The sequence below is a fragment of the Camarhynchus parvulus genome, chromosome 2, assembly GCF_901933205.1.
Source record: "Camarhynchus parvulus chromosome 2, STF_HiC, whole genome shotgun sequence".
Classification (NCBI taxonomy): domain Eukaryota; kingdom Metazoa; phylum Chordata; class Aves; order Passeriformes; family Thraupidae; genus Camarhynchus; species Camarhynchus parvulus.
The window spans coordinates 112,020,415-112,045,744 of record NC_044572.1 but is presented as its reverse complement, the minus strand read 5'-3'; the positions used below and the strand labels follow the sequence as shown (position 1 = coordinate 112,045,744).

At 38.5% G+C, this 25,330-nt stretch overlaps 1 protein-coding gene across 5 annotated transcripts in view; it reads left to right on the top strand.

The window, feature by feature from the left end:
* The first annotated feature begins 1,742 nt into the window (after positions 1–1,742).
* RB1CC1 (RB1 inducible coiled-coil 1) overlaps positions 1,743–25,330 on the top strand; it is a 69,187-nt gene continuing 45,599 nt past the window's right edge. For 2 of the 5 annotated variants that reach the window (XM_030965932.1, XM_030965908.1), the window contains exons 1-5: positions 1,743–1,827; positions 14,669–14,777; positions 16,767–16,894; positions 19,253–19,379; positions 19,644–19,814. In XM_030965932.1, the coding sequence (XP_030821792.1) occupies positions 16,824–16,894; positions 19,253–19,379; positions 19,644–19,814 (369 nt within the window). In that variant the 5' untranslated portion in view covers positions 1,743–1,827; positions 14,669–14,777; positions 16,767–16,823. Of the gene's footprint in view, positions 1,828–5,428; positions 5,447–14,403; positions 14,778–15,456; positions 15,501–16,766; positions 16,895–19,252; positions 19,380–19,643; positions 19,815–25,330 lie in introns of those variants that run through there. The other 3 variants (XM_030965924.1, XM_030965916.1, XM_030965900.1) reach the window with 3 other exon arrangements.

Genomic DNA, 25,330 nt, shown 5'->3' with positions numbered 1-25,330 from the left:
GGCCCATCCCTGGGGGATGGGAGTCTGGCCTGGACAGCGAGTGCACCTGGGGCCACCCTCACTTGCTGGCACAGGGATGAATGGAACACTTGCTAAATTCTGCCTAGCAACTGCAAATGCAAACAGCCATCATCTTAAATGCTGAAATAATAGTCAACGCCTATGGCAGGAAAAAGAATATAGTGACAGAGAGCCCTTGATTCCCATCCTAAGAATCCTTCTCTTTTTACTTCTTTCAAGTTTATCCTTGCTAGCAGGTCTCAACATCTAGTCTTAAAAAAATTCCCACGTGTTTGCGAAACACACACATCCTTTGGTTGGACTGGCCATGGTGATCTCACTTTCTTTAAGTGACAGGTGATACCTAGAAGTTTGGTAGGAACTGGTATCCCGGTAGGTGTAAGTTACATTTCATGGCAGAAGTGTTGATAAGTTTCTCTAGTAGAAGCTGACATTTTTCTGTTTGTGTAGAGCATAAGAAAGTGTCATCTAAAACCATCTCTTTTTTAAGATTTCTTTTTATAATTCCAAATGTCAGTGAAGCATGTAAGTTATTCCAGTACATCTCTTTACAATAAAAGTCAAAACACACAGCACATATATTTAAACCTCTCTGTAGATTTCCTAAACTTTTGACCTCTTGTCATCCCAGATTAAAATGAAATTGAATAAACCCCCCACTCGTGTAAGGCCATGGGCCTGACTTCCAAATGCCAATCATGTCCTGGGTTGGATCAAAAGCAGTGCAGCCAGCAGGGCAAGGGAGGGGAACTCGGCCCCTTCTGCTCTGACCCCACCTGCAGTGCTGCCTCCAGCTCCGGGGTCCCACCAAAGGAAGGACATGGACCTGGTTGGGAGTGAGTTCAGAGGAGGCCATCAAAACTGATCAGAGAGATGGAACACCGCTCCTGTGAGGAAAGGCTGAAAGAATTGGGATTGCTTAGCCTGGAAAAGAGAAGGCTTCGGGGTGACCTGATTGTGGCCTCCCAGTATCTTAAGGGAAGAAATGAGGGAGGAAACACGGGTCAAGACTGTTTACAAGGGCATGCAGGGACAGGATGAATGTGTTTAAATTGAAAAAGAGTAGATTGAGATCAGTCATTAGGAGAAAATTCTTTAGTGTCACGCTGATGAAGAAAAGGAACTGGCTGCCCACAGGTAAGGTGGGAAGATCTTGAACATATCCCTGGAAGTATTCAGGGCCGGGGTGGATCGAGCTCTGAGCAACCTGGTGTAGCGGACGGTGTCCCTGCCGTGGGCAGCGGGGCTGGAACCGGAGCCCTCCAGGGCCCTCCCAGTCCCGGACTGCTGTGGACAGTGGGGCTGGAACCGGAGCCCTCTAGGGGCCTTCCACTCCTGGACTGCTGTGGGCAGTGGGGCTGGAACCAGAGCTCTCCAGGGCCCTTCCACTCCCGGACTGCTGTGGGCAGCGGGGTTGGAACCGGAGCCCTCCAGGGCCCCTCCACCCCCGGCCCCTCCCGGTTGCGCCCGCCCAGGCCCGCGCGCCGCCGCCGCCGCTTCCGCCGCGCGGTCCCTCCCGCGCGCCGCCCCCTCCCGGCAGCCCTCGCGCCGGAAGCGGCTGACGACAACAACAAACACCGGCGGCGGCGGCGGCCGCCCCAGGCAGGGCTCCCCCGCTCCCCCGCGGCCCCCAGCCCGCCCCGCCGAGCCGCCTCTCCCCTCTCGCCGCCTCTCCCCGCTCGGCCGCGGGCCACGCCGAGGCGCTGCGCGCCCCCGCGGAGCCGCCGGGCCCGGCCGCGCGGCGCGGGGGGGGGACGCGCCGCCACCGGCGCAGGATGAGCGGCGCTGCCCGCGCGGGACCCGGGGGTGAGTGCCGAGCGCTGCCCGGGGACGTGCGGGCTCCCCCCGCCGCCCTGCTCAGCCCCTCCCAGCCCGGGAGAAGGCGGGGACTCCGGTACCGGGAGAGCGGCCTTGGCGAGGGGCGGCGGTCCCGGCTCCGGGCTGCGCCCGTGGGGTGGGCGACAAAGAACTGGGAGGCGGCGGAGCGGGGGTCGAGGAGGACCGGGATCCCGCGACCGGAGCCGGTCCCGGGACGGCGGAGTGACCCCAGCGCAGCTGCTGGGGAGGGGCGGTGGCTGCCCGGCGTCAGAGGGGAGCAGCGCCGGGCGGGCCGGGGTGCTCCTGCCTGCCCAGGGCTCCGCTGCCAGGGCGAGGGATTCGCGGTGAAGTTACTACAAGGAATGACTCAGCCTGGCAGCGCCTCCGTGCTCGCCGTCGGCGGCGGTCGGGCGAGCACCGTGCAGAAGCGTTGTGTGTTTACAAACGTTGTTCTGCCTCTCCCTCGGTTGTTTACTTGGTCCTGCTCCCGAGGAAGCATGTGTCCTGTAATGAATTGTCCCTTCGGTTTTTTCTTACGGCTCTTTAGTAGACTTTCAGGATGTTCTTTGGATCAGTGCTCGCTTTTCTTTCTCACTGACCCCTCACTGGATCACCCCTCTGCCAGTGATCCAGAGGTAGAAATAGAAATGCTGCGAGAGTTAAATGAGCTGACCTTTGTAATGTTCATGTTTCTTACTTAACATCATCTAGACGTGAAATAAAAAGTCATGTCTGCTCCCGAGAAACACAGAAATGCTAGTTTAGACCTCATATGACCATAGCTTTTTTTTCTCTTGTGTCATTTGTTTTTGTCTTAAGTAATTACATGGTATGTCTTGGCCATGAGCCATTTCTCGTGGTTCATATTTTAAGCTTTCACCTTTAATTCTTTGTGGGGAAGAATGAGGAGGTTGAGGTTTGGTTCTTTTTCCTTTTATTCACATATATGTGTGTCAGAAGTAGTTTGTGCTGTTAGGTTTATGGAAGGACTTACACTTCTGGAGGTGTGTGTTTAACTGTACGGTAAAAGGTACCTCAGCAATGCTGGAGAAATGGCAAGGATGGAAAAACGTGTTTCAGACAGTTGAATTTTATACAGCTGAGATGTACTGTGAGGAATAACACTATAAATAGAATGAGAATTATAGAATGGCCTGGGTTGGAAGGGACCTTAAAGATCATCTAGTTCCAACCTCCCTGCCATGGGCAGGGACACCTGGACCTGGTTGCTTAAAACCCCATCCAGCCTGTCCCTGAAGACTTCCAAGCATGGGACATCCACAGCTTCTCTGGGCAACCTGTTCTAGTGTCTCACCATCTTCACAGTAAGGAATTTCTTCCTTATAGCCAATATAAATTGTACTCTTTCTGTTTAATATTGCTCCTTGTCTTCTCCCATACATACCCTTCTAAAAAGTTCATCTCCATGCATCATGGAAGTACTACATAATAATAGTGATAATGAAAATGTGCACTATTGTGGTGTATTTCAATTGTGAATTTTAAGAATATTTAGTATGGAGTACCTTGGGAAATTTTTAAAAGATGAAGCACATAAAGAAATGACCTTACTCTTATCTTGTGGTCTAAGACAAACTTTTGTGCTAAGAAGCAAATATTAACAAGAAAGGATTTAGATATTCTAGCAGTGTTGAGATGAAAGTATGCAGAGGATGTATTTGTACTTACTGTAAATGCTACCAGGGACTTAAAATGGCTTTATTTTAATGTGTTGAAACTAGTAAAGAAAATTACTTGCTGAAGAACATATAGTAAGGGGCTTCAGCTATGCCAGTTTTAGAGCAGGAAAAAAGGGATCTATTGGGATAATGGATGATTGTAAGATAGACTTAATTGTGCATTGGAAGTCCATTATTGTTGTCCACTCTGTACAAGTAGCTGTATCTTTTGTAGATTGTAACATAGTAATCTATCTTAGCCGCAGTTGTGTTGCTCTAGGCTTGTGCTCAGCACAGATTTGGGTTAGTAGTTTCTGAGATCGTGTCCAAGGGGCTGTCTCTCTCCCCATGTCAGGTTACTATATTTATAATTAGAAGTGTATGCAGCAGACTTGTGCTCTGCCTGGAGAAGAGGGCAAGGGTTATTTTGAGGTCTTTTGTGGTGTCTGTTTAAAAAACACTGTGTCCCTGCATGTTGTCTGAACACAGCTGTTACATGGCCTTGCAGAAACTAAGGCAGAAAACAATTTCTAAACTGAAATTCAGTTATTTTGTTTAAGTAGGGGACTGAATGTTTGTTGGGGATAAGGGAGTAGCACAAGTTGATTTGTTTTTGATAAGAGTGGCAGTTACAGTGGAATCACTGGAAAGAATTTTTCTGTATGTTATCAATGTGTCCTTAAGTCTTTATTTACTTTTAAACTAGCAGTTACTTTCTGTGAAAGAGTGGTGTGAGGGTCTTGAGACTTAAATTGCACAGGATGGGTTCATTAGCATGTTGAGGTAAAGGGGAAACAAATTAAAATGAAAAACTGTAATGTGTGTACCCAGTTGATACGCGAGCTACTTCAGACATGTGGATAGTGCCCAAGCAGTCATGTGTCTCTTTCTGCATTTGCAATATTGCTCAAGAAAGTTGTGCTCCTGATTTTTGGTCCACAGCTCAATGACATTATATGAACGGTTTCTGAAGATGAGGAGGGGAAAAAACAATTAATACCTTACTACTTTCAAGGAGCCTACTAATAGGTGGCATTCTGGTGCAAAGTTGCTAATCAGTATTACTGAGTAGCAAACACTTGATTACAAGATTCCAGCTTACATAATAATATTGTATTATACTGCAGGATGTGATTGAATGCAGTGATACCAAACACACCAAAAAAAAATCCATTAATATGTAAATTACTAATCCAATTGCAAGAATTACAGAGTGTCTGTTTTCTAGCTGATTTGCCAGACTAATGTTTTTGTGTACAAGTTGAAAGATCTTCACATGAATTGCGTGTTGTAAAAGCCTATAGCACAATTAATGGTGATAAAGAAATTGCTATCAATTATTTTTATGAGCTAATTAATATTCTGTGGTTACTGAGACAGTCACTTGTCTATTTATGAGTTAATTCACAGTGCAGATCCACTCTTTATTTAGTTTTAATTAAAATTTTAGTTTTTTTAATGTAGTTCAGTTGAAAGGCCAGTTGGAAGACATCATAGCCATATACCAGTTCTTTCTGGTACATGGCTATGATATCTTCTATTTTTTCTATTTGTGGGCAGGGTTGGAAGTGGATATTTTGTGTTTTCTAATAGGATTCAAGCATAACTACATTGTTAATAGTACATGAATAATTTTTCAATACTAGTTATTGGAAGTTGTCGATAGAAGTATCTAAACAAATTTATTGGTACCGCATTTATGTTCATAGGTTGAGACAGAGCTGGTCAGGAGAAACACCAGGGCTGTCAAGGTAGTTCATCTCCAAGTGTGTATTTTCCTTTTGTTGTTCAGGTTTGCTGTCCGTGGTTCAGAAGGGTTCTGAGGTCAAGCAACAGCTCAGTGTAGCTTTTTATGTCCATCCAAGATGTTGACAGTTTCTTTTGGAAAGAGATTTTGCAGCTGGGCCTGCTGTCTTTATCGCATCAAGGTGAAACGCTTACAGTGTGCTATATGTAAAGCTCTGCTAGTTTGTACATCTAGAAAATAAGCTGTGGTAGAATGTGGTGGACTGTTTTTATGAGTTAGTAGAAATATGTACAAAAAAGGCTTGTTTGAGTGCTGTATGAATTTCTTTCTGACCTGTGTTAATTACTTGTTAATGGAAAGTAAAATGTGAAACTGCTTTGTTGACTAGTTGGGTTCCAAGTGTCCTGCATCTGTCTGGCTGTGTAATGCTATAGGATCAATGAGAAGAATGGTGTGTGAATATTTGAGAGCAGCACTGCCTAAGTCATGTTCTAAGGGTTTTTCAACTGACTTCAGAACATGGATGTATTTGCTCTTGATGAAATAACTCATGTTTTCTTACCTCTTAAGACTCTTTTGAAACAAATTTTGCTTTTTCAGGAGAGTAGGAAAGCTGTGGTGGTGATAGTGAAATAATGTGTTCAGCGTTTTGATTGCCTGTTGCTTTCATTTGGAGGGATTAGGTAGAACTAGTACCTGTATGATACATCAATCTTCATTATTTTTCTTGAAGATATATTTGGCAGGCCAGTATGCTGTTTTCATTTTGAACAGATTGAAAACAATATGTATTTTAGAGGTAGAATGCAGTATTGAAGAACTAATTATAGGGAGAGTTTTACTTACATCATAGATTCAAAAAATCATACCGTCCTTAGCAAAGCAAAAATATAAATTCTGTAAGAATTGCACTTTGCTGAGGTCTGATTTTTGAATGTTTGAGATAGCTGTTTTTAACTTCCCAACTTCTATTTTGATTTAGTTCTATGATTGAACATGCTATGCTCTTTTGTGTTGTAGTTATAGCTGCAGTAATTTTTGCTCTTTATCATTTGAATAATGTTTTTTTTCCTGATGTTGCAGGGACTTTCAATGTCAGTGGTTTATCTTGAACTTTATTTTGAGTTTGTTGAGGCCAAGTAGCTGTGCTGGTACATCAGAAGTGTGAAAATTTGACCCTTATTTATTGTAGTTGGCTTAGGATAAAGAGGTCATACTGACAAAATGGTGCTTTTGTTTATACAGTTATTCTTCCATCCTCCAGACTGTGTATTTTTATTAAATTCAGATGAAGGGAAGATTCTTACATAAGAATATATTGTGTAACAGGACTAGAAGCTGTCTTCTAATACACTGTGCTTATGCTATGTTGTAAATGTTCTGCTAGTAAATTCAAGATGACTTCTCTATTTAAAAATATTCTTCACAAGTACTTGTGTAGTCTACTGATTGAAAGAAACTTGATTCTCACCCAGTGAATGGTTTGAAAATATGACTCAAAATTCTCAGTTCTTTCTGAATGAAAGGGGGGAGGGGTAGTGTGTAAACTTTCCTTTTTAAATGAAAGGCTTGGTGGTAAAATACCTATACATTTCAAAAAGCAAATGTATTGTGACAACGTTTTCACATGCATATTATGGCTCTAAACAGCACAACCAGGGTCCAGTAAGGCAGGAATATAATTGTAATACCTCAGTCACTGTAAGTTGTGTTTTTCTCTGGGGTTTCTTTGGTGATTATATAGTTCTTATATTGGTAAAACTGCATAAAAGAATTTATTGGTGCACTTTGTTAGCTGTTATAAGCTACAAATGATTTATATTCCAGGAAGGTAAAGAAGGGCAGATGAAGACTAGAAAATGCTTTCTTGAGATTAGAGGCAATTTAATATTCTGCAAACTATCCTGCAGTTTTTCTCATTTCTCAGCACATTGCTGTTATCTTCTTTCACACTGTTGCCAGTTGAGATATGAAGGTGATTTGTAAATGTGTGATATCCAGAAAGAGTTTATAAATTGATCTGAGAAGAATCTAGACATTTCTGAATACGTATACCTAGGGAGACTGGGCTTATATCAGCTCTGCATCTTGCTGATGGTCATTTACTTTCAGATACCACTGAAAATAAAAGAAGGTTGATGAATATGAGGAGGCTGGTAGGTGACATATGAGTTATAAGTAACTTAAAAAAGAGAAATTTGATAAATTCTATCTTTAGATCTTGAAAGTTCAAATACTGATTTTATAATTAATGTAGGATAAGAAAAATTTGAAACACGTTTGAAAGTTGCAAAGCAATTAAACAGTTTACCAAGATGGTAGAGGATTTCCTTTTTACTAGAAAACTTTAATGGTTTTTTTTTAATCTGATTGCTTATGAATAGCAATTAAGGAAGAACCTGTGACTTTTATGTAGGCAGTCAGACTAAATCACAAGGATCTTTACTTGCCTTACATTTCATTATTGTCAATCTTTGACTTTCTTTTCCATCTGTAGTGTTTTCATTCCTGTGAAGTAAATGCCATTTAATCAGTCCTATGTTCTGTATTTAAATATTTTAAAAAGTTATGGCCAAGATTTTTCTTTTTTCCATATAAAAGAAAACAAGAAAAAAAAAGAGTTGTAGCATTAGGATGTTATATCTGAAGAGGAAAGAACAGGGGAAATGGCCTCCTAGACTAAATTTTGAGAAACTCTGTCCTTGGTTGCATCTGTAGTAATTACAAATTTTTAAGTTATCTTAGTCTGCTTTTTAAGAGGTTACTGGTTTGAGTTTTTTTACTAGGGTTCTAAGAAGTGATCTATTAGTAACTGAGGATGGCAGACGGAGTTAGAAATATGAATGATGCCTTCTGAAAATTTTCACTTTTCTTCTTGAATGATGGCTCTGATGTTGAGTAACCTCTGTATTCATTGGTTTTTCTCCAGCCTTAGCTGAGTGTAGTTTGTGGAGTTACGTAATGAACCAGATCATGGAACCAGTTTGAGCTATCAGTATCCTGGAGAAGTATGGTGTTTCTAACTTACTACAGCAAAGTCATCCAGTTTATTCTACAGATATACAAGTAGTTGCACCACTGAAAGTTGATGCAGGGAAAGGAGCTGAAGAAGAACTGGCTGAGGAAAGGGAATAAGTCTGATGCTCTTTTTGTTTGTGTTCCAGAGTTTGTGTTCTTGGTTGATCAGAGAGCGTGTTAGTGGAAGAAGTGCTGGTGCTGACTTGTCTGAGTTGGGTGTAAGAAAGAATGAAATTTTTGTTGTCTGTTTCTTACAGAATTGTTTGCAAACGCTGGAAGATTTTATATGCTAATTACTTTCAAGAGTATGTACCTACAGGAAGAGCCTTCCCACCACTATGGAGTCAGTCAGTAACTTGAATAAAACCACCTGAAGCTCCGTGTACCTGAGAGTACCAGTCTTTGCAAAGAGAATGTATTAATATCTGTAATTCAAGGGAGGCTGGTATTCCACAAGTGCTTTGAAATGGCAAAATTTTACATTTAAAAAAGAAAAATCTGACAAAACCTTCAGTTAACTTTGTCAAAAGTAAGGCGCAGACAGCTGTGGAAAGACTGGTTTCCATCAATTAAAAAGAATAAAAAGGAAAGAAAGAAAAGGGATACTTCTGCAGGCTGTGGGCTGTTTCCTAGCAATAAGATTGTCAGAAATCCTAGGTTTGTTTTCTGGCTTGTACCTGTTAACTTGAGGCACAGAAGTTTCACTTTTTATCTTGTAAGAGATGTGAGGTTTTGAAAAATGGGGTAAAATTGTATTTACTATTGGAAGAGGAGAGCTTTTGTCTGGTCTGTTATATGGACTGTGTTTTGGCAGCCCCTCAAATCAGTGAAAACAGCAGTGTGAATAGATGCTAACTATCAGATTTGAAGCTTTATAATCACATCCATATGTAGTCATGACCCAGTGCCTGATCATGTGCTTGTTGTCTTATGAACATGTTTGAAACCATTGCGTTCCTAAAATTCACAGTGTAAGTTTTGTCTGAACTTGTGAGAAGCTGCATTGTTTTGGCCCACACCGATTTCAAAGCACTCTTTAATGCACTCTTTACCTGCCCAGATTTGCTTTTGATCTGCTCTTTCACCCTTGATGTTGCTGAGGACCTGTGAAGGCATTGCAGCACCTACTTGGCTGAATGAGGAGCTTCCATGTAATTCAGAGTTGTAGGAGCAACTCTGAATATGATGGCCCATATGTAACTGAAGTATTAGGTTAGTAATATATAAAATGATTCATCTTAAAGGAGGGGGAGGAAGGAAGAAGCCTCTTAGACTATGAAATACTGAATTACTGACTTTTGAAATTCCTCTTTAGTGAATTGGGAAGTAGAGGTTTAGGAATGTGTCCTGGCTGCTGTGCAGGGTTGCAGCCTGGCTCTTGGGTTGAGTGGAAAAGGCTCGCTGTGCTGACCAGCAGCTGAGTGTGAGAGCTGTTAAGAACACAGTGACTGTTGGAGATGCTGTAATTAAGTAACCGCCTCTGTGCCTGATGCACATCTCAACATATAAATAGAGCTCCAGATGGCTGCAACTTTACAGATGTCAGGGATTGACAGCCTTTTTTAAGACTACAGTGTGGCTTGCACATGAGGTTTATAGGCCTTGATACAAGGTGGCGGTGGGAGATAGGATCTCCACCTTCAGTAATATGTATCTTATGATTAAATGTGGTCTTCTCGTTAAATTTATTTTGAAGGAGTAGGAGAATTAAATTATTCTCTGCTCCTGGGTCAGGAGGAGCCCTACTACTTATTCATCACACAGCTTAGAGTTTCTTTTTTTTTTTTTTAATTTTTCTTTTAAGTTTTTTTAGTGCCTTTTAAAGCATATTTCCTTTCAACAGTTGGTTATCCAGAAAATTATATGCATTTGCACTGTATTTTAGAATCATAGCCATTTCTGTTGCATAAAGCATTACTAAAGAATGTGTGCCCTCACAATGAGGTCATACTTTCTATTATTCTTTCTATTTCTTCTTCGTGGTAGTAGTAATGTTCTGCAAAATTAAGGTGTTTCTGGTTAGATGCATTAGGTTTCATGGAAGTATTGAAGAAAAGTCCTTGAAGCCTACTTCTGGAGAGGATCTTACAACTGACATTAAGAAAGGTGTTAGTTGCATTAAATTTAGCTTCAGTTTCTATTTTCTTTTTCCTTTGATTTATGTGCTATAAAATACGGTGCTGCTGGGGTCTGCAAGTTGAAGTAAGAGAGCATTTTTTGAGAAGGGCACTTGAAATAAACAAAGGAAGTGGAGGTAGAAGGCAGGTTTATAGAAGAAAACAAAATGAATTGTAAGGAATATTCTGCACTGGTCTTGTACCTTTGTCTATTATAGAGTTGCTTAAGTCAAGGTGAAGCAGGAAATCCTGCTCTGAAAGGTGAAATCACAGAAACTGTAGCATCTGAGAGGCAAACCTTAAGATTTGTGGTATGGAAATGAAGCACAATTTAATAACAGGGTAATGTGCTCCAAAGTTGGCTCCATCTTGAGAGGTAATAAAGGTATATTTGCCTTGAGGGGAGATGTTACCCAGATAAGATATTTACTGAATGATGAATAGCACTTGACTCTTTTTAAGCATGTCACAGACTTGTCAGCCTTTGCCTCAGATGAATTGCCCTTTCAACAGGCAGAAATTCTGTGGTGGCGTCCTGTGAGGCTCCTGACCCTGGTAATTGGGGGTAACATTTATGACTCATGTAGGAGACACTGTTACCTGTAGTGTAGCTTCAGTGCTTCTGCAGTAAGAGAAGTGAAACTTCTTTATCAGCCGCACACAGATGGTGATCACACAGAAGTATGTGAATGTCTAGTAGCAGTGTGGAAATGCAGGCACTGAGTGAACAGTCTTGCCTTGATCAGGTAATTCAGCTAGTTCTGTCTGCTTTCAGGCTTGAGCCCATTTTGACCTGGAGATACACACCAGGGGAAAAGAATTTGGGGCTCTTGGTTCTGTCTCACCTGGCAGATGAAGCAGATGAGTACAACACTTAGCATACAGATGTGGAGCCACACTTCCCTGCTCTTCCCTGGGAACAAAAAGCAAGATACCATGTACTGCTTGTGTGTTGCTGTTGTGGATGGAATTTTACACCACTGGGTTTAAAGGAAAGCCATTACTTTGGCATAGTTCAGTTTAAATTTTAGGTGTTAAAGAAAAATTTATCAGTGTCTCTGTTTGCTGAAGTTTAATTTGTAATCCAGATTATAAAGGAAGTATGGGAAATGAGATGTCGGAAGCATGACCATGAACAATTAAGATAATACAGGGAATTTAATGACCAAAGTGAAGTTGATTAATGTCCCATTAAACCCAAACAGCATAAATGTTGATTTCTGTCTTTGTCTCGCTCTGAATGCCGTGGTTCAGTGTTTGAGTTTGTGAAGTTGGAAAGAATTGTGAAATAATTCCAATAAAAACCACAAAATAATGGAACAGTCAGCATTAGGTAATTAGAAGTAGGGATTCTGCATTTAAGGGCAGAAATGGATGGTTAATGTAGCCATAGGATTATATGTAGGGTGGCGTGAAACCTGTGATGCCTGTGCTGTAATTACAAAAAGAATGTAAGCAGACATTAATTTCCTTTTAGAGATGTAACAATGAGCAAGTTCCGAACTGAGATACATCTGAATGCTTGTAAACAGCACATGTTGAAAGTATTGATCAACACTGATTTCAAAAGCAGTTGGTTGTTGAAGAGTTTGTATTATACAAGAAAAGATTGCAGTAATTGCATTGCAATGTGGAGTGTAGAGCAGTGAAATACGTTAGAACCAGCACAATGTATTCATGGCTGGTTTTGGTGTTTTATTACCTAATGTGACACTATACATATTTTTCAATTAATTATGGAAAATTTTTATACTTCGTGCCATTTTTACATTCTTGTCATCTCATTTATTTTCTTTTATTTATGTTGCCATATTCTGTCTGATCTGGCAGCTGATCTGGCAGTTAAAGAAAATTTCAGATGTTCAGCTATTTTATGGTTTTATTGGTAATTCATGACAGTTGGTCATACAGACCTTCTATCCCATAGTGTGAAAGATCTAGTTTATATGATAGCATGAATTTAATGCTGCAAGTCACACAGTTTAAACAAATAATATGAGTGGATTAGTTGTTTGTGGTTTTTTTTGATTACATAGGTAGCAGCTCTGTCTTCAGTAGCTGTCAAATTGTGTAGCTGTTAAACCTCTGTTAAAACAAATGAAAATAATTTCAGCAATGTAACATTATAAAAGCCTTGAAACTTGTAACACTACCTAAGAGTTTAAAGCTAAAAATGAATTAATAAAGCCAGATACTCTCCTAATGGGCTGTTGTGGTAAACAAACAGAAGAGCAAAATGTGTATGGATATATTCTGTTGTAGCTTGATGGTGTGACTTTCACTCCAAGATTATATTAAGAACTTGAGTTACTGCTGGATGATGACAATATTCTGGAATATTGGGAACAAACTTAAAGGCTGATTTGTTATATGTAACTGACCTTGCCTGTAACAATCAGCAATAACCTGACCTTTGAAAGGAAGGAAACTTAGGCAACTGTGATAGGTTTTCATGCATACCCCCTGTAACTTTGAACACAATCAGGCAGATGTTGTCCAGAGATGCAAGACTAGGTAGAGCTCTCAAAATGAATTTTCTTCCAATGCTGTGAAGACAGGCAGCTGGAGAGAGGCAGTTGACATAGTTCCTGCTAAGGGAGGAAGGACATGCTGCAGCATGTGTTTGTTGGACATCAGTGAATCTGCAGGAGAGGTTGCTGCTTAAGGCATATATTCTCTGGAACTTTGCTTTAGATCACTCCCCTCTTCCCTGAAGTTTGTAACAGCCTTGAGAGTAGGTAAATTTAGTGGAATTTTGTGAATTCTATCTTCTTTTTTTTTTTAAGAGTAATTTAATAGAAATTTGTCCTGTCTGTGTTAGTGTAGTTCTTTTCCCCCAGCATCATTTGATGAGATGTTGGGTGAAGACACAGCACCTGTTTTTTCTGTCTTAGTGGTTGCAAAGCAATTACAAGGCAAGATGATATTGCATTATGCTCTTGGTTTGTGACAGAAGTATTTCAGCAGTTTTGTGTTAATGTGCATTACTTTGACCTAAGGCAAGTATTCATAAATTCATTTTGCTCAAGTACAGCTACCGACTGCTGATAGCTAAACAGGAGGAGGACAGTTCAATTACAGTTTTTTTTTTTTAAATGGTAGCACTTAAGCACACTGGCTATTTCCCTTTTATTGTACCTTTGCTTCTGATAAAATGTCATATGTGCATTTTGCATGGGTTTGATGAGGGAGTGGACAAAAGGGAGGAAGATAATTCTTCTGTTCCATGACAGTAAATTCATTTTTTCATTTATTAAGGTTTTAGGATGTAGGGTGGACTGTTTTTGATTTATCTGTAGTAGCACAGGTTGTATAAAATCATTTACATGTTCTAATGGCTTTCAGGGTTCAGCAAGCCTATTTTTAGTAATGGATTATCACCCTTTATCGTGCCTGATCATCTTCTCAGAAAGCTTGCTAGGGCATTAACATGATAGAAATAATGTTTGTTTGCAGTCTGGAATTTGTGCACTTGCTTCACTGCCTTGAGCCCAACAGGTCATCCACATGTTCTTTGCCAAGGCTCCTTTTCCTTTGGCACTGCTACTTAACTGAACACAGTTAAAATGAACTAGGGTAGCCTAAAAAAGGTCACCTTTGCTGCTCTGGCTCATATTGTAGTTTAAGAAGCAGTTCTGGGAGAGGAAGCCCCTGGCCAAGATGTAGTGACAATCTGGGAGTGATAACATCTTCAGTTTATTTAAAAAAATAGAATCAATAAATCTAACAAATGCTTTGAAAGTAGGTGAATGGCTTAGCAAAATAGGTAACTTGTCAGGTAAGGAAGGTGATACTAATTCCTGAAGGAATCTGTGGGAGGCAGCTACTGGATAAGACTGTTCATTCAGCAGCTGTAGCACGTATACCTTTTAATGCTGGATTTTCTTAGATAAATTGCATTTTTAAGATTTTTTCTATTGCTCTCAGCATCACTATACCAGCATTCTGCACGAGTGCTGAAAAATAATTTCAGTTAATGAAAAAGCAAGCAGTTCTTCATAGTGAACTAAATTTCTCTCCTTGTAAATACTCAAAATTATGATTAACAGTTATTTTAAACAAAAATGATGAGCAGAAGTATTCAGACATGTAACAGATCTAGGCAGACTTGGAACTGGGAGAGCATTGTTAATTAACAAAACCCCAAACAACTACCACATAATTATTCGTCGGGCATTAACATACACTGATTTCTGTATTAAATGCAATTATGATCATAAAATCCTGACATTTTAGTAATGATTGCATTCTGCATCTTTTCTTTGCAGATCTTCTTCTCTGGCTTTGAACAGCCATGCTACTCTGTTGCCAAAAATCAAGTAAAGTGAATGTGTGCTTGAATTTGAAGAAGGCGATAGCTCTGTATAATGCCTGAAGGTAATTCTTTCTTTGTCAGAAGTTAAAATGTTAGAGACTCCTGATATATGGCAGATGCTGTCATAAATAATGTTGATTTTAATAATGTTTCTTTTTTCTGTGTTTTAGTTAGGTGTAGTGTTGTGGTATGGATGGGTAAATGCTTGATTAAAATTCTGCTTTGTGTGTGTCTTGGACACATTCTCTCTTAAATATTGCTTTAGCTTGGGTAGTAATGTTCATGTGAAAACTAGGTACTATACAAGCCTTTCCCTTTTTACTATGCTCAGATGGAAAAGAGTTACTTTTTTTTTTTGGTCATGTGGTCTGTGCTTGGAACACTGTATTATTTAATCCTTGTTTCTAATTCTACCTGGATCACAGTCACGAATACCCTTTGGGAAAAGAAGAGTGTGCATGAGACTGATCAATTCTGAAACATAGTCCAAAGAATTTATAAATAAAATAAAGAACTTTTACCTTATTCTTGGTGTTCAGCAGTTTTTACCTGTCTAATAGCTTAGTTTATAGAGTATATTCTTTTTCTGACTCAAAATGAAGCTGGTGCCACTGAGTACAGTAGAGTTCAGGTGTAAAGACAACAAAACTCTCTTCAGATCAAATTATTTAACTGGTCCTTTTTTTATTTTATGTGCTTCTGTTTCTGAAACCTTTTTGTAAAAATACATATTTTAACTAGGTCTATAGTTAAAGCTTGAAAAGCATGAGGATAGCTGCTCTCTGGTAAGCAAACTCTTATGACTTTCTGGAATAAATATTCTGATAAAACTCTCCCCCCTCCTCATATTAATGGCACGTTTGTTATTTTTCTCTGTGGTTTGTCAATTTTTTTATGTCTAGACAAAGAGATAAATGCACATTCAGACTAATTTTTGAGTAATATGATTAACTGCATGGATAGCTGTGTGTCCTATTAATATTTCAAGGAAAAGGGATGACTTATATTACCTGTGTAGTAATTTAATCCAAAAAGTCATTTAATGATATAAAAATATTGCTTACGGGCTAAAACTTACAGCTTAACTTTCTGTAATTCCTTCCACATAAAAATCTCAGGTCATTAGTGACTGCAGTGCTTGTATTTCTGCAGCAGCTTTGGTAGCGTGGTGGAAATTACTTATAAGCTTCCTAGCTCCTAAGGAGAAGAGAAAAAGGCTCAGGAGTGTGAAGTACTTCAGTAACAGAATCTCAGATTAAAGCTCAGTGCTTTATGAGGCAGGTTAAAGTTTTTTGTCTGTCACATACACTGGAAAAACGCATGCATAGAGTTATCCGGGTTCTTGTAGGGCACAGGACTGAAGATATGTGTTGACCTTCTTGCTTGAATACTTCATGTTTGCTATCAGTAACAAAGAAAGCTACAGATTAGCTAATTTAGATTTAGCAGATTTAGCTAATGCTGATAATAGAAGAAAAGTTTTTTTAAAGCTGTTACTTACTGTAGAGAAATACAAAAAGGAATTTTGCCTTTTTTCTTTCCTGTTTTTTTTGCCAATGCTTCCATTTCTGAGGGAAAAAGTATGGATAGGGATAGCAGTTAGCAGACAGACTTAGTAGCTGTAAGTTGAGGAGTTACCAGATTGTGTTGCTGTTTGTAAAATCTAAAAAAGATGTCTGGAAATTACTATCTGGGGTTTTGAAAGGTATTTCATAATTGAGAAAAGCCAGGTAATGATCTGGGATGATGGCTTCTGCATTTGGAAGTCATATTTTCTTGTATTTTTCTAATTTAGTTTCTTTTATTCTTCTCAGTGTATATTCTTATGTGTTCTCCTAACTGTCTGTATATGCATATGTGTGTGTATATGTTACCTTGCCCATGTTTCTGGCAAGAGGAACAACATCTCTGTCTTTGGTAATGAATAAAGAGCTGTGGAATGTGAGCACTGATGTATTCACACACTATATATTTGAAAGAGTGTTTTTGAAAACATATCTTTGTCTTTTTCATAACTCCTGTGAAACTAACACTTGACATTTTTGTTTCAGTTTCTAAATGATTTTAGCAGTGGAAGTTACAAACTTCAGAGACCTAAAGAAATCATCATGAAGCTATATGTATTTTTGGTCAACACTGGAACTACCCTTACATTTGATACTGAACTTGCTGTACAAAAGTAAGAGAGTAAATTAATTGTGTATTGTTTGTTTTAAATTAAAAAGTGTGTATACTTTTATATACTAAATATTTGACAGATGAAGATTAAGGGGTTTTTTAGTATGTCATTGTAGTTTTCCTCTAGGTTTTCTGGTATTTGAGTGAATTTTGGTGTGTTTTTTCCTTAATTTTTTTTTTATGATTAGCATTTTCATTGCCTTGCCAGGTGATTGTGTGTGTGAAAGAGTAGAGAAGTTACTTTCTGGGATAGTGGCAGGGGCTAACCTGCTCCTCACTGAGTGTGGTGTGTTTGGTGATTTTTGAAAAAACGGTCAGAATGACTTCTGATCTTTTGTTCCCTTTCTTTTTTTGAATAGTATTTTTATGTGGGATTTCTCTAGTAAAGGCTTATTTTTTACTGTCTTGCATCATAGAGGGAGTTCTAGAGGTTGTTCTGTCTCTTGTCAGTACATTCATCCTGAAGAAAATGTGTGCTCTGGAATGTTTCTGGATGCTAAAGAATTGGCATGAAGGTTTTTGTCTCCTGGCTAGATGGGTAAAAGTTGGTTTTGTGCTAAGTTGTAAGGCTCCAGACTATTTTACATGATTTTATATGTAAACCATGAACTTCTGAATGCCCATCTGCCTGGAGCATGATCCGTATTAGAGGATCATGGTTAAGTCCCAACAAATTTACTGTTTCTATTTTTTTTCACTGCATGCTAAAAGCATCTTGTAAATGTATAGGTACTTCTTAGAGAGGTTTGTATTATATCCTTTTTCATTGTTCTCATGTGCAAGACCTTGGGGGTAGCAAGGGCCAAGCTCATCTGCTGTCTTCATAGTTTGTTGGTGATGAATGTGTTGCAAGTCATTGGGTAAGAAAGTTTTCTGCCATGGATTTTTTTTTTATAATTCATTGTTTCCTTTTTCCTGGATTCCTGTTTGTAATTTTCATGACTGAAAAAAGACTGTCCAGACTATTTTTGTGTGCTGTTCTCTAAAGCCAACTGACAGTCAGGCTATTACTGAGCATGAAATAGTGTTTCAGCCATTCTGTTTCTGCTGGGTCATTTACGGATGTGCCCACCCCCCTGTAAACTGTCTGATCTGATACATTTAGACATTACATTTTTAAATCATGGTAAGTGAGGTGCAGCATCTAAGCTGCCATGCCAGGCTCTTAATAGTTTGCTATGGGCCCGCTTTTTGCTCAGTTGAATTGTTCTTTGAGAAAGCTTTCCAACAACTGAACCATGCAAAATCAGACTCTTCAGTTGAACAGTGTAACTGTTTATTCTGTATATCTACATGTATAGACTTGCATTTTCTAGTAAGATTTACTTTATTGGGTTCTTCGCCTGTCTCCTTATACATGGACTGGCCAAGTTATCTTCCTAAAGCCCAGGGAGGTGCTAGGTGAATGGTTACCATAACACAGCTAGCAAGTACAAGCTTGCACTCATGAGAGGCTTGTAATGCATTTGTGATGTCATGCTGAATCATGTTTTAAATAACAGATCTTTATGATCTTTTTCAAGTAACAGTAACACTGTTATTCTTCCTGCTAGTTACATCAAAACTGTTGATGCATATATTATTCACTTTGTACTCTGAATCTTTTTGATACCTTTGCACAGATGCTGCCAGAGTGTGTTATGTTAGCTGGGGTCAGTGACTGTATCAGATTAGTGAGTTCTTGTTTACAAGTGTCTTAATGACAAAGTCTAGAACTGTCTAAAATATGGAGTAATGTTAAGATGTCATCAGCTAGAATTAAATAAGGCTGGTGAATGAAGACCAGAAATGGTCTATTGATACACTGTTTCTCTGTTAAAATCTGTGATATTTATGTTAATTTGTTGTATACATATTGATTGTTGAATTTACTGTTATTGTTAAGTGCTTTATGTAGAGTAAATCAGTCAGTTTATTAGGTGGAATTGTTGTTGTGTTGTGAATAATGAAGTGTTGATAGTCTTGACTTCTAGGGCCTTAGCAAGTCAGCTGTTTGGTCATACAGTATAAATTCAAGGAACACAATATGACTTTTACAGTTGCTATCCTAAATGCTTGGTGTGACTTAATCCAGAATTTCAGCATGCTAACAGATCTGGGAAAAAATATTGCTGGTGGCATATCAGCAATGCAGAGACTGTTTTCCTTTAGCTGATAGTGTATTAATTGGATATCCAGAATGCAACACATCACAGCACTTACAAAATTTAGAAATATGTCATTGTGCAGAATAAAAATACTTTTTTAAAAAATCTTCTGCTTAGACACAGACAAGTCACCTGTGTCTCTTCCAGAAATATGTAAAATTGGAGACATAAGTAATCTGATAGCATCAACTTCTCTTCCCATTTTTTTTCAGTGTGGCTGATCTGAAATATGCAATTCAAACAAAGTATAAGATTGCCATTCAGCACCAAGTACTGGTTGTCAGTGGAGGAGAGTGTATGGCACCAGACAGAAGAGTGTGTAGTTACAGTGCTGGAACAGTAAGTGCATGCTGCATTCTTAGTTTAAACTTTCATTTCTAGGGGAAGAAAAAGACTAATTATGGACCATGCCTTAATTTTTAATTTTTCTTCCATAGTTTGCTGGATTTCTTTCATTTGAGAAACAGGTGTTTATGTATTCAGCTTCTAAGTGTAGATTTTAACTTGTTCTCAAGACGCGTTACTCACATGAGGAAATAATTGATAATTAAACAGGAAGTTACCTTTACTCAGTGTTTGGTTTTGTTTCTTTTTTGAGTGTAGGACACCAACCCAATTTTTTTATTCAACAAAGAAATGATCTTGTGTGAACGTCCACCAGCTATCCCCAAAACCACATTTTCAGCAGAGAATGAGATGGAATTGAAAGTAGAAGAATCTCTTATGATGCCTGCAGTGTTTCATACAGTAGCATCACGAACACAGCTTGCTGTGGTAAGTAGATTGTTACTGGATTTGCACACCAAAGGAAAATATGTCAGAGGGAAAGCTTGATGTAAAATATGAAATAGTTTCTTCAAAAGGCAGTAAAAATGCTGTATTAGTGATGATGTACTCTTCAGAGCCTTTGTCTCAGAGTTTCAAGGTAAGTTTTGAGAGGTGTGCTTGCTTCTTCAGCATGTTCAGAGCTTCTTTCAAAGCTGTAGTGTAAGGCACCTTTTGGATGTGTACGTTTGCAGGATTTACAAAACAAAAGCAATCAGGTTACTTTGGACCATGCCTTAATGCGCTGCCTTATTTTCAGTGTCCTCAGTCTGCCTCAGCTTGAAATGAGAAAAGTAACTTTGGAAATGATGTTAACTCAAGTAGAAAATTAACACTATAATTTTTAAAAGCATCTTGCCACTCTTCTGTTTTGTGCTTATATTTGATGTCCAAACTGCTGAGGAATTAATAAAAGAAATCTTTTTCCCACAGTTCAGGTTACTTTTTATTGAGTACTGCCTCTTTCTTGCATATTGCATATATTTACTTGCAAGTTGGTCAGAAGTGCAATTTGATTATTTCTGTGTTGTTTCGATAGGGAAAAGTTGCTCACTGTAACATGGTCAGTTAAATACCAATGTGCATGCAGTAAAAACCAGCTGCATGCTCAAGACACTGACACAATGCCTTCAGTAGTTATGTTTTATTTTTACAGATTGTTTCTGTATTAAAAACTGATCTCATTTTCTTTACAAAATTTACATTTAAATTTATTAAGCATTTTTCATATCTCTAAAGATTATTCCAGTGGTTGGCAACAGGAGAATAGTTATGTGGAGCACCTCACACAAAATGAATAGTGATATATTTTTTGTCTTGGTAAAAAGTTTCTTAGTTTCAGTGACAACTTTAATGCAGTTGAGAAGAACATGTAGCGCTTGAAGTGGCTGGGATTTAATGCTACAAAGCAGAATTTAGAGAAGTGTGTTAATTAGAGAAGTGTGTTAACTGTTGTATAGAAACAGGGATTTTGATTTCCCCCTTGGCATCCTGGCCTGTCAGGAGGGGGAGGGTTCTCCTGAATAATGTGAAATAATGTGACCTTGACATACTGTCTGATTTAAGGCAAGGATTGAGTCCAGTAGACTTTCTCTCTCCCCCACCTGTTGACAGTTAGAGCTGACTTTGTAAATAGGACCTTGAGTTATTAGGTGTCTGTGAGTCATATGACTGTCATAGGCAAGAGTAGATATCAATGTGCGTTCAGCTAAGGAGTAGGAGGTTTTCAGTTGTGCTCTGGTTTTACCGGCTGAAACTGAAAGTGCTTTAAAACCGTTCTTTGTGAAGTATTAAGAGGAGGTTATAAAAGTAAGGAAGACTGATAGCTTCTAAATACTTAACAATGATTTGATATGAAGGTGGGGCTGTAGTAATTGCTACAGTCTTTGTGTTTTGCTGAGGATAATGGAAGTGAATGGTGATGATACTCAGTTTCATGTTTCTTACTGTTGTTTTATCTGGTTTCTCTGCTCTGTACCCTGTTGTTTGCTCTTAGATTCTTAATTTGGCTTTTAGTTTGGTGAAGTTACTATACAACAATGGAACATTTAAAAAAGAAGTATTTAAAACATTTAATAAAGAAGTATTGCAGTGTTGTACTAAAGTAGTTTTTCACGATGCCTGCTTGAAGAATATTGAACAGTCATTCAGAAGAAACTGAGAGAGGACTGGGAATGTGGTTAGAGCATTAATCTTCTCCAAGGTTCACCATAAGGTTCTTGCCTGGGAGGAAGAAGGAACATGGGATATTAATCCTTTGCAAAATTGATTAAGATCTAGGGAGAGCTAGAAAGGCTCTGAACCTTGTGGTTGTGTGATTGATGCACCCAAAGTCACACTGACAGTACTGTATGGGAGAGTTCCTACAAAATAATCCAAGCTTTGTCTTCTTTTTTATTAATTCTAGAGAAATGGTAACCTGCTTTAACAGAAAAGCAGAATGGCAGTACTTGATGATGGAGATGGTTTTGCCTGTTGTAATTATTTAGAGCATTTTAATTAATTAAATTTGACTAATTAATATTTACTACTAATACATGTGCTATTATATGATAATGTAGTATGTAGTAGGAAAATAAGGGTTACATTCTAAATTATTGCTTATGAAAAAGTCTTACCTGTTCTTGTCAACAACAAGAAGCAGTGATGTGTAAATATTAAAAGAAGGGAAGAATATTTGATAGCTACTTGTTTCTATTTAATCTGGTATCTGCTCTGCCCAGAGACTATAGGATATGATCTTTAAAATCAGACTTGATAGGAAGTTGCAAACATAGAGTGATATGTGGCCTCTAATTTTTTTTTCCTCTCAGTAAAAGTAGCTCTAAGGTCTCCTTTAACAAGTATTTTTATGAATCCATGCATTGTGGCCTCTCCATCATTTTTTCTATGTCTGTAATTTTTCTGTGTCTGTTATTGAATTAAATTATGTTTTTGCTTTCTGCCTTTTTTTTCCCATAATCTCTTGTTACTACTCAGGTATGGAAGTCATATTTTAGTTCATAGTGGAGGTCTTGGCATTCTTAAGGCCTGTTGTATATATATTTGTAGGATATAAGTATATTTAAAAGCAGCCATTTCCCCCCCCCCCACAATTAACACTAATTTCTTTGAGTAAAAAAAGCTGAATCAAAAAAGTTACAATCTTTTTTTAGGTTTTATAATGCCTAACCAAAAATTATTCCTGTGCAGAACGTATCTTGCATTTGGTTTTCCATGGTACTGTGTTTGTCATACATCCATCTTCTCTTGCTTTCTGTTTTCATGATTTTAACGTCTATTATGGATTTTCTTAAGTTCCTGTTCACCACCTATGATCTCATTATGTAGAATTCAAAGCATAAAGATTAGGTAGATTTAAAGAAGCTACATCTGTTCCCTTAACTCATTCCTTTACTATTTAAACTGAAATTCTTGTCACAGGTTTTGTCATTTGCAATATGATGTCTTTGTTCATAAGTTTTTTTAAAAAGCTCAGTTAAGTCAACTCTCCTAAGCCTGTTTTCATTTCATGTCTTGGCATTCTGGTTTCTCCTGGGCTGAAAACTTACATTTGAGATGTCTCTGCCTGATGGGTTCCAGGTTGCCTTTTTTGCAACTAGCCTGGTCTCCCACCTTTCTTGCAGTTGAGCAGTTCTTGCACTGAGCTGCAGTATGGTTGACAGTGAGGTGCACACAGTGTTTGCAAAAAGTTACGTGCACACCAGCTGAGAAAACAAGCTGTTCTCTACATAGTATATTGTGCAATAGGTTGTGTTGTGTCAATCTCATGGTCTTTTAACACCACTACTTAAAATAATTTATGGTAGCTTAGCCTTTAGGAAAGGATTTTTTTTTCTTTTTCCCAAGTGATCCAACTGAAATTCCCATGTCATTTATCTGGGAGGGATATTGAACTTTTTGGGAGTGGGTATCTTTCACACTTCATGGGATGCTGCTGCTGTCATGATCAAACTGTCAATTCCTGTCAGTTTTTCTTTGAGAAGTGGAAATGAGGATGAGAAACTGTGTGGTCATTTCATTTGGTTGCGTAAAACCGCAACTGTAGTCATAGTACATAGTCATAGATCATTCTCAGTTTAGTTTCAAACACTTCACATATTTAAGCCAAGAAGTATAGTCATGCTTCCTGAAAGCTGTGGATCTACTGTTTAGAGAAATGCTCTTTTCTACTAGAAAGTTTTGAGACTCTCTGGAAAGAATTATTTTAAAATATTAATGTTCTTCATGGTGTGTAGTGTTTGAAATAATTGTGTGGCCAAATTAATTTTGGCTAAATTATTTGTCTGATAGTCAGACACACTTCTGGCTCCTCCTAAAAAGTCCAGATTTCTCTGTAACTCAGATCAGTCTCAATCTTTTAAAGTAATTGAGCAGGGTGAGGTAAAATGGGTTTTAGTTTATCCCAAGATATAATGAAAGATTTACTCCAAGGTAGATCTTTCTAAGTGCTACTCTAGAATGTTTTTTTGACCTTTGTAACCAATACTTTAGATCAAACTTTTAAAAAGTTGATCAGAACGAAAAAAGTTGGGTGACTTGGAATCAAGCTAGTGGAAGCCAGCACTTACTGTATACCATGGTTTGACTCCCTGATGTGGTGGTTTATATCATTTCTCAGTTTGGTTTTTGATGGGAAGTTCTGTCACTTGACTTCTCCAAACCTGCTTATAATATCAGGAGAACTAGTGAAAGCATTACTGAAGAAAGTAATTAATCTGTCGCTTAGAAAATTACTTCTGCTGTGCTATGCTGGTGAAATAAGTACTTTCTGAGTAGGAAATAAGTCATGAACTGTGTGGACAAATGTTCAAAGGACACAGTCACCAAAAATAACCAGTATTAAAGGAGAATGGAATAAACAGCTGACTACTGAAAGAAGAGAAGTTACCATGAAATATCAGTCTACCTCACAGTGAAGTTAACTGCTCCAATTAGAGGTTTTAGAAACTTAAGTGTTGAAATGTACCTTAATTTAGTAGGTTCGTGTTATAGTTGTGTATGTAAAAGAGATAATGGTCTTGGTTACTAGTTTTGGTAAACAAGGTGACAGTTCCTTATTGTGAAAGCACTTATCTGCTATTGCAGTGTGTAAGTTCGTGGAATTTTACTTTCAAGGATCATTTTTATTGGTCTGAGGTTGATTTTTATGGTGATTGAAACCTGTAAGGGAGTCCCTTTTACAGGGTTTCAGACACATGGCAATAGAGGACTTTGACTTATTTCCTTCTACCACAGAATTTTAGAGAATGGAAAGAACTCTGCATTTCCCAAGAACTTTTGTTCTTTAGAGGTAAGTCCAAAGACCACTTAAGACAAACAGACCTTTGTCAGATTTTGCTCATTCAGATGAGCACAATTATGACAGTAGGATGCAGAGACAGTCTTGAAATTAATCCTAAACACTTCACCAGTTAATTTCTGCTTTAAATAAAACATACTTTGTTGCTTCTGCTGATTTTTGGTTGAAATCTAGAAAAAAGAATTCATTATAAGAAGATTTGTCATCAGAAGGATCACCTAAATTTAAGTTGTGATTCTCAAAGGAAGTAATTCAGCTACACACTCTGTTACCAACACCCAGCCAAAGATTAAATGCATTCTGGTGGCCCTTTGGATTTCTTGAAAAATTGGGTCAAGAAGATGTCATTATTTACTCTTCAACATAACAGCGCGTAGGGATTAGTCTGGGTCTTAGTATTCATGTTCTGCTAGTAGTGCTCTTTTAGGTCCTCATTCCAGTGGTGCAGTGAGGCAATTGCTGTTCTAGATATGGTGCTGTACCTCTGTAGGATGATTGTAGCCCTACAAGGCAACTGAAGTTAACTTTTGTGCTCTGTGAAGCGTTGGGTGTCTGCCAGTAAGACTTGAGTGTGTCTGTGAATAGTCAATGACAAAAGCAAGCCTGTTGTTAGGCTGGAGCTGGCAACTTTACTGAGAAGCATTAAAACATATGTTGGATTGCA